General features: G+C 48.9%; 1 protein-coding gene across 5 annotated transcripts in view; it reads left to right on the plus strand.

Annotated features, from left to right (window-relative positions):
• ZFAT (zinc finger and AT-hook domain containing) overlaps nucleotides 1–14,210 on the plus strand; it is a 219,382-nt gene that overhangs the window by 144,953 nt on the left and 60,219 nt on the right. For 4 of the 5 annotated variants that reach the window (XM_019651286.1, XM_019651281.1, XM_019651283.1 and 1 more), the window contains 3 exons: nucleotides 1,599–1,686; nucleotides 3,779–3,928; nucleotides 5,808–5,981. In XM_019651286.1, coding sequence (XP_019506831.1) covers nucleotides 1,599–1,686; nucleotides 3,779–3,928; nucleotides 5,808–5,981 — 412 coding nt within the window. The remainder of the gene's footprint in view (nucleotides 1–1,598; nucleotides 1,687–3,778; nucleotides 3,929–5,807; nucleotides 5,982–14,210) is intronic. The other variant, XM_019651285.1, reaches the window with a different exon arrangement.

The raw sequence follows: 14,210 nt of genomic DNA on the forward strand, positions 1-14,210 counted from the left end.
ATGCTCAGTAAATGGCTTAAATGGCGGAATGGGTCCTTCTGGAAACCCAAGTGAGATAGACTGTGTTTACAGCCTCCAGAGCACACACGGCCCGACACATTTCCTGGCAGCCATGCTCCTGCACGTCCTGCTTTTGTTTGCGGTCCATCTGGACGTGCAGCGTCCTCACCAGCGGGTTCTGGCGCTCTGTGAGATGTGGGTGTGTGGGCTCGTTAACACCGGCCACACTTTCGAGGCTTGTTGTGAGTGTGCCGGCGTTTCGTGCACTGATGCCGCCTCGCTTGGTTGTCTTCCCTGATGGGGACGCCGAGGTTGAGAGCAAGAAGGAAACCCATTTGCTCAGCCCTCCGTTGCCTGGGGCCTAACCGCCTCTCCCTCCGCCTGCCGAAGGACCAGGTGGCGACCGGCCGCTGCTCTTTTCCTTCTGCAGCTCAAGCGCAGTGTTAGCTTCTCAGGCTGCCATAACTGAGCTCCACACGCCGAGTGGCTTGCACAGCAGTTATTTACCGCCTCCCAGATCCGGAGTCGAGGAGTTTGAGTTCAAGGTGTCGGCGGTGCCGCGCCTTCTGAGGGCCGTGAGCGAGCATGTGTCCAGGACTCTCTCTTTGCTGGCAGGCTTTGGTGTCCCTTGGCTTGTAGACTCGTCACCCGTCCCTCTGCCTTCATCTTCACGTGGCGTTCTCCCTGGGTGGATGCCTGTGTCCAAATTTCCCTTTTTTAAGGACACCAGTCATATTGGATTAGAGCCTGCCCTGATGACCTCGTTTTAAGTAATTACACCTTACAGTGACCCCATTGCCAAATAAGGCCTGAGGCATTCGAGGTTAGGACTGCCACCCATGAGTTTTGGGGGAACACAGTTTAACCCACCCTCTGGGAAAATTGTCATGTGAAACAGCTCTAACGTGAGCTCTGAGAAAAGGCAGATGAGCAAAGGCCGTTGACCATTCCCGGAAGCATGTCCCTAGAAGCATAAACCAAGAATGTTGTACCTTAGTTAGCCGGCTTGGTGAGGCTAGTGGCTGTGCAGCATGAGCACGGAGGGACACGGCCTGGGGTGGTCCAAGGAGCCCAGGTGAACATCCATACGCTGGCTCCAACCCTGGTTCTTCCTCTCAAACCTGGGGCTCGTAGCCTCAGTTTCTTCATCTGTAACGTCAGCATAATAATGGCTACCCTTCGAGAGTGTTCATGCGTCTCAATAAAATATCTTCTGTCAACTCCATGCACGCCGAGCACTAAGTGCTGCAGGACATGCAGTGTGCTGGGTCACGGAGCAGTGCTGGTCTGCACAGTGAACTCGAGGCCAAGCCCTGCCCTGGAGAGGCTCGGCCACCTCCTCAGGACCAGCATCTCGAAGCCCACCCCTCCCTCTGAAATGTCAGTGCTGGGATTCCCCTGCCACTGTTGAGCTCAGCGGGCTGTGTGGGGCCAGGTGCAGGCTGCATGTCACATTCTTGGAAAGGTGCACCGTGCGTCCCGCTTTGATGGTGGTGATGGCGGTGGTGGTGGAGACGGTGATGGCGGTGGTGGCGGTGTTTCCACAGAGCCCGGGTTCAAGCAAAGCGGTCAACTGATGATGCTCTCTTTCTATTAAGGACAAAAGGAGTTACTCTTGTCCTGTGTGTGAAAAGTCTTTTTCAGAAGATCGGTTGATAAAGTCACATATCAAGACGAACCATCCCGGTAAGGTTATGCAGTTTAGAGTGGGGTATTAATGTTAAAATCCTTACGTTTATTTTAAAATATAGAGTCACATTATCACCTGCTCTGATGGAAATAACGACAGCTGGAGATATGAGTCAATTCAAGGGAAGCAATCATCGGTATTTAGAGTTGGGCGCTTAGTTATTTACTTCGTTTTATCCTTTATCTGGTCTTCAGATACATCTTCCCGCAGCCTCATGAGTCCCCTCCCCTTTTTAATATGAACTTCAAACGCCTTCTCATGGGCCACTTCCAGGGCTGATCTGGCAGCGATCCCATCCCCCAGGTGTCCATGCTGGCCCCCCACCCCCCAAGTTTGTGTTGCCCAGCGTGGTGGGTTATGAGGGCTGTGGGCCCACTCCCAGGCTCAGGAGCCTCACTGAGTTAGAATGACTGTCACCTTAGGTCTTATCAACCCCACGCCACTCGCCTGTGTGAGACTTGAGCTTCGTAGGCATTCAGTTCTCACTGCCGGGGACACATCTCCACTCTGCCCATGAATTCCTGTTTATTTTTTACATTCTCTCAGCCCCGCCCTGGGGAGGCTTTGGTTGCCCCAGCCTGGGGGAGGCCCCCCTGTGCCCCCATCATGGCGCACACACCACCTGTAGCCTAGTGATGGGCACTCTCCCCGCTGCCCCGTGACATCCTTGGGGTGGGACTCCGGAGAATCCACAACGCAGCTTCCTCAGTTGTCTACATTTTACCAAAATTGTTTCCTGTTTCAGCCCCCCTAAACTTTGTTTTCTAGAATACTTTTTCCCAGACATCATGTTATTTCCCCATTTAAAAAAATTTAAAAAAACACACAAAACCTTCAAAATGCATCTCTAATAAGGATTTTTGTCACCATAACCACCATGTTACCATTAAAACCAACAGAATTCACAGTAACCACTCCTTTTTTTTTTTTTTTTTTTAAGATTTTCCTAGGGAATTGGGGTAGGGGAACAGTGTTGGGGGATTGGGGGAGGGGACCAGCCAAGTTGTTCTTCAGTCTTCGTTGTGGAGGGTGCCAGTCGCCATCTGGCTGCCCATTGGCAGCTTGTGGCCCGTAAGCTCAAGGTGCTGTGTTCAGTCTTAGTTGCGGGTGGGCGTAGCCACCATCCCATGCGGGAGTCGAACCAGCAGCCTTGTTGTTAAGAGTGCACGCTCTATCCACTGAGCCATCCGGGTGGCAGCTCAGCTCAAGTTCAGTCTTATTTGCAGGTGGGCATAGCCCACCATCAAACAGACAGTCTTGCTGTTACACCAGCTAATCCATCCTGCCACCTGTTGGCAGCTCAGTGACAACTCAGCTCAGGCGCAGCGTCTCTGGCCCATGTGGAAATCAAACCTGCGGCCCTGTTGCTCAGAGCTCATGCTCTTAAGCCAACTCTTAACCAACTGAGCCATTCAGCCTTCCCAGTAGTCCCTTTTCACCATCTAATATTAGTCCATTTAATATTTCCCCAATTGGGCTGGCTGAATGGCTCAGCTGATTAAGAGCTCGCTCAAGAGTGTGAACTCTAAGCAACGGTGGTTCGATTCCCAGCCTGAGCTGAACTGCCATGAGCTGCCAACAGGTGGCAGGATGGCTCAGCTAAAAAAAAAAAAAAGAAAGAAAAAAGATTTCCCCAATTGACACAAGATTTTTTTTTTTTTTTTTTTTACAGTTGGCTTGTTTGAATCAAGATCCAAGAATTTTGCTTTTAGCGTTTATGGCACTTAAGTTTCTTGTATTCGAACAGGACATCCCGCCTCTGCTTTTTTCCCCATGACATCGATTTGTTGGAGAAACGGTTGCTTTTCCTATAAATGACTTTGCATTTTGCATTTGTCTGCCTGTTGTCTCATGAGACAGTTTCTCCAGCCCTCACGTTTTATGTAAACAGATATTTCGATCTGAGACTCTTAGATTACCTTTTGAGGCAGAAATCTATCACGTGACACCATGAGGCACGTCCTTGACTGGCCACCTCTGTGCTGCTAGGATTGACCAGTGGGTTCAGGTGCTGTCCTGAGTTCACTGACATCGAACTTGAACCGAGGTTCCTTGGCTGCTTCTGACGATCATCTGCTTTTCTCCTAGAGGTCTCCATGAGCACCATCTCCGAGGTGCTTGGGAGGAGGGTTCAGCTGAAAGGGCTAATTGGAAAGAGAGCCATGAAGTGCCCGTATTGTGATTTCTATTTCATGAAGAATGGCTCCGACCTGCAGCGTCATATTTGGGCTCATGAAGGTGAGTCGCCATTTTTCCGACTGCAGCACCCTTTGAGCTTTGTGCTTGCGTGCTTCCTGTGGGGGTGCAGTAGGAGGAAGCGTATCTTCCGGTCTCCTGCAGTGAGAATTTATGTCCCCCCACCCCCGCTATGATCAGTGATTTAAATCATTACTTATTTAGCTGCAATTGCAGTGATCAGTGGTGTGCAATTCTTTATCACTCTTGTTGAATCTGGAGCGAAATAAATGACCGTGACTCCTGTGCTAAAAAGCGAGCATCAGGAGAACAGGATCAGCCCCGCGCCAGTCAGGGCAGTAACTGGTGCCCGCCATAGTGCACTGCACACGGTAGGTGCTGAGCAGGCGTTGCTATTATGAAGGAAGGAAGAAGGGGGGACCGCAGAGCCCTCTGATGCTGGCGGGGTGGAGTGCCGTATTCATGCTGTGGAGGAAGAATTCAGACGGTGGAAGGGCTGTGTGCAGATGAAGTAGCGGAAGGAGGAACATAGGCTGTGCTTTCGGGGTGCTTGCCTGTGAAGGGAAGTGTTGGGGAGCACTCTCTGGGCCTTTGGGAAGTTGGAGGTCAGGATACGGTTGGAGACAGCAGGCCGCCAGGTTTGTTTTCTCGCCCTGCAGAAGGACTTGGCTATCTTGGGGATGAGGCTCAGAGCCTTGGGGCCAGGGAGGGGCCTTGTAGACACCTGTGCAGTCCCTTCCTGGGAGTTGGGGACCTGGAATACAGTGGGCAGGAAAACATGGCAGCTCCTAGAGCGGGAGGAAGGACCGAGTCTTTCCTACAAATGGGATAAAAGTGACCTGTGTTTAGGCCCCAGGGAAGGAACCATTAGGAAGGGAGGGGCTAAGTTCAGTAAAGAGGACAGTGACGGAGGGCGGAGGAGCCCCGACGAGGCAGAAGCAGCTGAGATCAAAGCCAAGGCTGAGAGAGACTCTCTCAGGGACCAACATGCTGGCGCCCCAGCCTGTGCCCCTGGGCTCACCCAGCAGCCTTTTTCAAGCCTGGCTTCCTCAACTGCAAAGCCATAGGGAGTGTATTGGATTGTCGGAAAAGTCATGACGCGTTTTTGGAATGAAAAACATAGAAAAACTACGTCATGACTTTTCCGACAACCCAATAGATAAGGGGTGATTTGTCTGTGACGCCCCTGTGCTCAGGCTCAGGCACAGCTCCCCTCCCCCGCAGATGTCACAGTGGCCTTTGCGGTCATCTGCATTTCCCTCTGGACGGTGCAGGCGGTGCTGCTCAGCTCACAGCCAGCCCTCAGCGTTTACTACGAAGCAGGTCCTCAGTCCATGTTTGTTGAGTGAAGGAGGGGCGGCTGAATGCCAAGTGCCCCCCGAGTTCTCGTCATTACCCGACAACAACTAGTGTTGGAAAGTCCTGCTGACTCTGTGAAGTAAAATATGCTTTCACGTCTGATCCCGGATGCCTGATCTCATTGATGTTTGCAGAGGCCCTTGGTTCCTTTAATTTCATTCCGTTTAACTCAGTTCAATTGAATTTAATGAACATCTGCTGAGTAAACTGCTCAGGGCCTGCGCCCTCGAGGGGTCCCAGCCCGAGGGGAGAGGGCAGTGAGAGCATCTCACTGTGGCGTGCTGTGAGCAGCCCAGCTAGCGCAGACTTGCAGGACTGGGCACAGTGACAGGGAAGCGAGGACCTGCGCTTGGGAAAGTCGGAGAAGGCGGCAGAGTGGAAGCCCTGGCAGAGCCAGGCGGTGAGGGCAGCCCGGTCGGAAGGAACAGCCTGGGTGAGAGCATGGCGTGGGGAGGTGCAGTGGGCTCAGGGACAAGCCGGGGCCCTGCTGTATTCACAATGGGTGTGGAGTGTGTGTGTGTGTGTGTGTATATATATATGTTTTTTTCCTCTCCTCTGGTAGGTGTGAAACCCTTCAAATGCTCTTTGTGTGAGTATGCAACTCGCAGCAAAAGTAACCTCAAGGCCCACATGAATCGTCACAGCACTGAGAAAACGCACCTATGTGACATGTGTGGCAAGAAATTCAAATCCAAAGGGACGTTGAAAAGCCACAAGCTCCTTCACACCGCTGATGGTGAGTAAAGACTCCTAAGTGAAGTTCTCTCCGAGAGTGTGGTTTGCAGTGCACTCCAAGTGCAGCAGGAACGCGGCTGTTCCTGGAGGCGGGAGAGGGCGTGTCTCTTAGAATGTCCATCCTGAAAGGGCCTTGGACCTCACCTGTTTCCCCACTGCCCTGTGCTCAGTGCTGGAGCCAGGCCAGCTGCCCCAGGGCTCGGTAAGGTGTGTGAGTGTGTGTGAGTATGTGTGACAGAGTGTGTGTGTGAATGTGTGTGAGTGTGAGAGTGTGAGAGTGAGTGTGTGAGTGTGAGAGTGAGTGTGTGTGAGTGTGAGTGTGAGTATGTGTGACAGAGTGTGTGTGTGAATGCGTGTGAGTGTGAGAGTGAGTGTGTGTGTGAGAGTGTGACTGTGTGAGTGTGAGTGTGTGAGTGTGAGAGTGTGAGAGTGTGAGAGTGAGTGTGTGTGAGTGTGAGTGTGTGTGTGTGTGTATGCACGTGCACACGTGCGTACAGTGTGGGGTGGGGGTGAGATTTCAGGGAACGAGGCATCCTCAGGAGGCCTTGACCTTGATCTAGAACAAAACCCTTCATCCCTACATGAGTCTCGGGACCTTGATCGCACCTGACGTTTCCAGTGGGTGCCGTCATCCAAACTTCGTCAGGGTTTCCATGTTCAGCTCAAAATGGGGCCGAATCTAAAATACAGTGTTGGGACGGGTTTGACCTTGATCAAGTATACTTAAGTGGATTTCATTTCATCCATTCATTAAGAACCAGTGATCGAGTGCTTACTAGGTGCCGGCTGCGAAGGTAGTTTCTAGGGGTACAGCGGCCATCAGGAGCAGTTCCTGCCTTCAAGGAGCTTGTGGTCCGGCGGGGAGGAGAAGGGCCTGCTGCTATGGCAACGGCAGGTGCTGTGATGAGCAGGAGTGCAGAGGCTCCAGGGAGGCGGGTGGAAGGGGCGGCGGGCAGTGGTCGCAGTGGCCAACAATGTCACCAGGGGTTGAGGGGATAGAGATGAGGAAAAACGATTGATTTTAGGAAGACAGGCAGCTAAACCATAAAAGACCTTTAACATTTTTTATTTTCCTCTAAAAGCCAGTTGTGTGAGGGACTGGTGAATACTCTCTATGTAATGAGATTAATAAACTATGTTAACAAGTATATTGTTATTTTAGCACAATTGTATACAAGCATTGGAGTTCATTATAAATATCAAAGTGATTTCAACAAAGATTTTTGATTTCAGAACTTAGTGGATGATACAGGCCTGAGGCCCCACCTTTGTTTTAAGAACGTTCTGGGGAGTCTGTCCGATTGTGCGTGCGTTGGTTGGCTCTGGGCAAGAATTTGGGTGGGCATTGAGGGACTCAGTGGGGAGGCCTAACGCTTAGCTGGGATTTGGCAGAATTAGGAACCGGGCCTTGCTTAACGCCGAGCAAAAAGCAGAGCCATAGCTATTCAAACTTCAGCACGATGCTGTTAAAAAAAAAAGAAAAAGAAAAAAATCCATATTCAAAACAGTTAAAAACACAGTGCTAGTAAAGCAGTCATATCCTGAGTAGCGGAAGCAATGAGCCATGTCACTATTTATGAATTCTGTACCTCCACAAACAATAAACCTTACTGACATTTTTGTTTTGGTGTGCTGCAAAAGAAGGACCTGAGGCCTTACCACTCCTTGAGTCTGTTTTATTTTAGCTTTCATCCTCTGTGAGTCTCAGAGGCGGGTGTGGTGGAAGCAGGAATGCCAGTGTGGTTTTATCTGGTCCGACTCGGAGATATCACCCTTCCCCAGCCTGCTAGGACTCATGTATGTTTCTGTTTTGACACTTAGCCAGTCTCATGTTTTCTCAAAACCAGCTTGTACCCAGGGCGCTGGATCACAGACCACGTGTTCTGACTCCATTGATGATCTATTGTGTAGCTTTAGGCTATTCTTTCCCTTGTTAATTGTAAGAAAGCTTTGCAAAAGGTTTAGTTACATCTCTCACTCATTTGTCACAGTGTGCAGATATTATCTTGTTAATTCCTAAAAGCTCTTTGAATCTCAATGCTTTGTCATAGTTTGCAGATATTGCTTCCAACTTACCATTTGCTTTTACATTTTGTTTACGGTGTCTTTTTATGTACAGAAGTTAAATAACTTGCGTGTATAAATTTATCTTTATCTTTTTTTTCTCCATGATTTCTCCATATTAAAGGAAAACTTCCCCATCTTAAGGGGAAGTTCTTTTGTATTTTCTTTAAGTCTTATTTTATGGTTTTATGACATTCATGAAATGCAATTTTCTTTTTTTTTAAATTGGGGAACTGGGAGAGGGGAACAGTGCTGGGGAATTGGGGAGAGGGACCAGTCAAGTAGTTGTTCTTCAATCTTCGCTGTGGAGGGCCCCAGTCACCATCTGGCTTCCTGTCGGCAGCTCATGGCCTCTAAGTTTAAGGTGCTGTGTTCAATCTTAGTTGTGCATGGGCGTAACCACCATCCCATGCGGGAGTCAAACCAGCAGCCTTGCTGTTAAGAGCGCACGCTCTATCTACTGAGCCATCCAGGCAGCTCAGCTCAAGGTGCCGAGTTCAGTCTTAGCTGTGGGTGGGTGTAGTGTAGCCCACCATCGAACAGGTAATCTTGTTACACCAGCTGAGCCATCCTGCCACCTGTTGGCAGCTCAGCAACAGCTCAGTTCGGGAGCAGCGTCACTGGCCCATTTGGGAATCGAACTGGTGGCCCTGTTGCTCAGAGCTTGCGCTCTTAAACCAACTCTTAACCAACTGAGCCACTTGGCTGGCCCTGAAATGCTATATTCTTGAAGTTATTTTGGTGTACGGTGTGTGGTATGAATTTTACTTAGTTTCTAAGCAGTTACCAGGTTGACCCAGCCTGTTTATAGCAAAATCAATCCTTTCCAATTTATTTTAGAAATGCCAGAATTTCTCAAGATCTTGGGTCTTTTCTGAGATTTTGGTCTGTTTCAATATCTTTGTTCTGGTACATGGTTTTACAAGATACTGTTTTAATAACTAAAATTATATTATACACACATATATTACTCTTCTTTTTGTTTTTGTTTTTATGGCCATCTCTTAGTTCTTCTCATTTAATTGTTATTTCTTTGGATAAACTTGAGAACTGTTTGGTCAAGGTAAGAAAAATATCTTCTCTTCCATGAAAGGCTACACACCCCTCCTCCACCCCAGGGGTGGCTCTGTGAGCCATGTGACATCTGAAACATGCTTTGATGTCATTGGGTAAGTGTGCCTGTACTAGGGGTTTGGTAGCCTTGAGGGAACTCTCCACCTATAACCGAAGAATTAGCTCTTTATTTAAAAGTAAACATTACTTTAACACCGCCCTGAAAATGATTGGTTTTGAGTGTATTTATTGTAGCAGTAACAGTTCCCCAGATTATGCCACAGTAGGCAGAGCTAGGGAGGCCTGGGTTTGAGTCTTGCCTGCCACTGCCTAGTAGGGTGACTTTGGTCAGACGACTCCTCTTCTCTGAGCCTCAGTTTTCTCATCAGTAAAATGGGGAGAATTACACTCCGCTGGCCTAATGGGTTTGAGGATCAAATGACAGGAGATGCGCCCCTGCTCCCCTGGGACCCCTGCTTTCTGCTGTTCCTTCTCAGTATCTTTCTGGATCCTTCTGAGCTCTGAGCTCTACACCTCGGAAGGCCACAATGCCCAGCCTGTGGAAATGCTTTCTAGACTCACACCCTAGGTGAGTGCTGCAGTCTGCAGCTTTCACCACTTGTCCCGTCGGCTTCCCCACTTCTATTCCCAGCCCTGCCCGCTCCCCACACTCCAGCCCTGTTTCTACATCTGCCCGCCCGGTGTCTGCACCTGGGTGTCTCGGCCCTGGTCTTCCCCAAACCGGGGTGTCTGGTGGCCCAGGGGTCGGTTGCCGAGCTTGGTAAAGAGAGTAAACGTGTAAGGTTCTGAGTGCCACGTGGGGTTCCTGCTGCATTTTCTTCTTTGCTTTTTGTTTTTGTTTTGTTTTTACACACCTGTGAAAGCTGTACTTAACTCCTAGCTATACAAAAGCAGGCTGCAGGCTGTCGTTTGCTAAGCCCTGCTGTGCCCCAGCTGGGACAGTGACAGCTTCTCTTTGTTTGCTCGGGTCAATAACTCAGGGTCCTTCTTGTCTGTCTCGTTCACCCCACGTGTGGGGGCCCGTAGCACATCCTGTGCGTCCTCCCTTCACCGGCATCCAGGGTTCTGCCCCTTCTCAGCATCCTGGCAGCACGGTTTTTGTATGAGCCTCCAGCCTCCTACCTGTTCCCCCTCGCCTGCCCTTGTTCCCAAAGTTCATTCTCAGACAGCGGCCCCAGTGTCCGAGTCACAGCCCACATCCTTATCGGGCCTGTCTGACCCTCCACTCTGCCCTGACTCACCTCTGCAGGCACATTAGCCTCCTGCCTGTTCCTCAGTCCTCTTAGCGCCTTTGCCCTCCCTGTGCCTGGCATGTTTTCCCCCCGATACCTTAGTGGGCACTGGGTTCATGGCTTCAGGTCTTTATTCAGGGGCCCTTCCTCAGGACGGCCTCCCTAGCGACTGTGTGTTACATCATCTCACACCCACCAAACCGGCCAAACTCCCTGTGTTCCTTAGGTTTTCCTTCTCGCTTATCTTTCTCTCACGTAAATATCTCCTTATTTATCATTGTTTTGCCTCTGCCACGGGAACTTGCCCACCAAATTGCTGTAAAACCTTGGATTGCGAGCAACGTGGTCTGCGAGTGTTCTGCAAGATGAGCAGACAGTTCTAATACATGTTAACGTGGTAAACGAGTGATGTCTTGCAATACGAGGAGTTTGTTTCCGGAACAGATTATGCTCGCAAACGAAGGTATTACTGTACTTCATACTCTCTTCCAGTTTTCCTACCGTTTCTCCTTAGGTCGTTCTCTAATGTGCAATATAATTTTCTCAGTAGTGATTATCTGTGTCTTCCATGAGCCAGTAAGCTCCACACGCAGGGGTTTTTAACTTACTCTCTTTGTTTTGTATTCCCAGCACCTAAAACGGTGCCTGATTTATAGAAGGTGTTTGTTGATTGACTTTTAGTTGATTGAGTGAAAACAAATGTAAAGTGCCCTGCATAAAGTGGTTGGGATATAGGAGCACTCAGAAAGTGCCAATTATTATATTTTTCCCACCTCGTCTCTCAGATAGCTACATTAAATCAAATGCTTGTGAATTAGAGGAAGTCACTATTAAACAAATCTTCTAGTGCATCTTTTAATGGAGTGAAAAGGAACTGAGTAATTACCCTCTCCTTTACCTGCCTGTGAATCTCATGTTTCACATTTGCTGGCTTCTGTAAAGGATGCACCCCTGTTTATTCGCTCATTACCATGCCTTAGAGGGGTAGGCCAGTGTGAGTGAAGGTTTCAGTCAAAAAGGTTTGCCAGCCAATATGTACAAAGAGAGTCGTTGATCTGTAAAGGGCCTGATGAAACCCTGTGCAGGCATGCCAACAGTATGCGAGAATTTAATGCGAAAAATCGTGCTGTAACCCATTTCTTCTTTTTGGCTTTTAAGAGGGTCTAGTCATGGTGTGTGGTCTGGAGGTTTATACCTGATATTACTCACCTGTAGAGATGGCTTTCTGTTATATAATCAAACAAGAGTTCTCTAATCATGAAAGAAAAAGCTCTTTCAAGTTCAGTGCCAGTTCCTTTGGGTCCCCCTCCCCCTAATGTAACCTACCTTCATACACTTGAATTAAGAAGTTTCCTGGTAAATTTTACAAAGAGGAGTTATCCAAGCGTCAAGCACCCTCGTGCATATAATGTTGGGTTGTTGGAAAAGTCATGATGCATTTTTGCAACGAAAAACATAGAAAAAATACATCGTGACTTTTCCGACAACCTAATAATTGGACACGTAGAGAGCTGAGTGTGTAAAGTAGGTGTGAGTGGTGGAGGTACCTTTTTTTCCTCACTCCAATTTATAGTAAGAGACCCCATGGCTGCATGCTGAAATATTCCAGGAGAGTAAGCGTGGAGTTTTTTCTTCCCTCTGTCCTCTAGAAAGCAGAATCGCCCTAGGGTAAATAGTCCCCCTAGCCCATGGTCTCGGCTTCTAAAAACATCCCTCTAGGACCAGGAAGTTACTAGAACATGGTACCCGAGCCACCAGCTGGTGGTTCTTACCAAGTTCATTTACTAGGCTTCAACGACGCTGGTCTCTGCAGCACCCTCATCCTCTCATCCTTCCTCCAACTCACCCCCGGAGGAAAGGTTAAGGGGCACAGGTGGGAGTCGGGGCAGCTGCGTGAACACGGCCGGTTCCTGTAGCTTATCTTTCCCGGCTGGCGTCTGGGTGGTGGGCAGGAGAGGGGAGGGCTGACGTCAGGGCTCAGGGTGCCTGCGTTTTATATGTGCATCCACCTGAAGCTCTTTTTCTCGGGGTTTTGTAAACGGTAAGATCCATTGGGAATAACAGAGCCCATGCTGTGAAATGAACCATTCAGCTTACCGAACGGTTAGCTTAGACTAATATACAGATTGAACTATTGAAGAAAGCTCGGTTACCTAGAACACCCCCCCGAGTCGAGGGGTCTGAGCTCCGAACACCTGACATGGTGTCTCTCCCTGGAATCTAATTCCAGCGCGTGTTCTTTCCTGGTTTTGTTTTTTTACCTGCCTCGGTTTTGTTTCTTGCCATGTCTCATGCTGATCCAATCCTCCTGGTATCAAAACTGATGTACCTATCAGGGAATCATCCGTCTCCAAGTCTGCTGTCACTCGAAGTTCAGCCTTTAAAGTACAGGGCTTCTTAAACTATTTCTATTGCTGTAGCTATTTCTGCTCTGACTTGCTGTGGCAAGAATCCCATGGATGCTCTGTGAAACGCCTGCTGTGCTTCCTGCTGGGCCTTTCCTTCACATCAGGTGGCAAAACTCTGTGTGCCAGGCTACAGGGAGAGGCAGGGAGGCAGAACGGGTAAGGCTGTGGGTGCAGGAGAACAGACGCAGGTGGGAACCCTTTCCTGACCGCACAGCCTTGAACGGGCGCATCATCATTTCCACCTGTGCCGTTTCCTGTAGCTGCCGTCACTAACGACCACAGGTGTATTCCGTGACAGCTCTGGGGGTCAGAAGTCTGAGAGGAGGTCAGTGTGTCAGCAGGGCTGCACTCCTGGAGGCCACAGGGGAGAGTATGTGTCTGCAGCCTTTCTCGCCCCTGCAGGCTGCCTTTGTCCTGTGGCCACGAGCCCCTTCCTCGTCTTCAGCACCAGCAGTATGGCCTCGCCCAGTCTCTTCCTGACCCTTTATATCCGCTGACTCCGACCCTCCCGTTTCTCTCCTAAAGACTTCCAATTTCAGTGGGTCCATCTGAATAATCTAGGATACCCTCGCATCTTAAGATCCTTAATTTGATCATATCCGCACAACCCCTTTTACCATATACGGTAACATGTACAGATTCTGGGGGAGTAGGACCGGGCATCTTTTGTGGGGGGCGTCATCGGCCTGACACAGTGGGGCTGTGGGAGGATTAATCGCTTCATAGAGTAAGTGTGTCGGTTCATGGGTAGATGTACCTCTTCCTAGCAGTCCATGTTCTTGTGGTCCCAAAACTCGAAAACGCAATGTGAGAATGGCGATTTGTAGCGATGAATCCACTTCATCTACATCATTTAGGAAATGTCACATTACTAAATTTTCTTTCATTAGGAAGGCACAGCAAAACAGTTAATATTTAAAGAGTATCAGTGTTGAAAAGGGTAGAGTCAGTTTTCTGAAAAATTCACTTATGCAAAATACTGCCTTTTTTAGTAAGACTGGATAAACAGTCATAAGAAGGCATTTTCACTTCTATGCCTCTAGATAGTATTACTAATAACAGTTTAGATTTGTAGGAATCTGTTTCTCTACATACTTTAGTGCTCCTTCAAGTTCGAGATGCACGTAATGAATGTTTCATTTGGGGGGAACAATTTAATGTAACAGGTATTTCCTCTTACAGGTAAATTGGAAAGAATTTTCCATCCATTTTCTGTGTGTTCTGAGGGCATCCAAACGCCGGAAGACAAAGGGGATGGTTTTATTTTCATGCGATGGTTTAAGATTTTTCTGCCATTCCATTCCTCCTTAGTTTTATATAGAGCTCTATTTAAAGTAAGTAGGCAGCTGGAAGCATCCTCAGGGAAACACACTGAGCAGATGAGGGTGTCTAAGAAACAGAGGGAAAGGACAGGTGCTGTGTCATTTCTAAGTGCTGTTCACGGAGGGGGGG

Source organism: Hipposideros armiger, unplaced genomic scaffold, assembly GCF_001890085.2.
Source record: "Hipposideros armiger isolate ML-2016 unplaced genomic scaffold, ASM189008v1 scaffold_157, whole genome shotgun sequence".
NCBI lineage: Eukaryota > Metazoa > Chordata > Mammalia > Chiroptera > Hipposideridae > Hipposideros > Hipposideros armiger.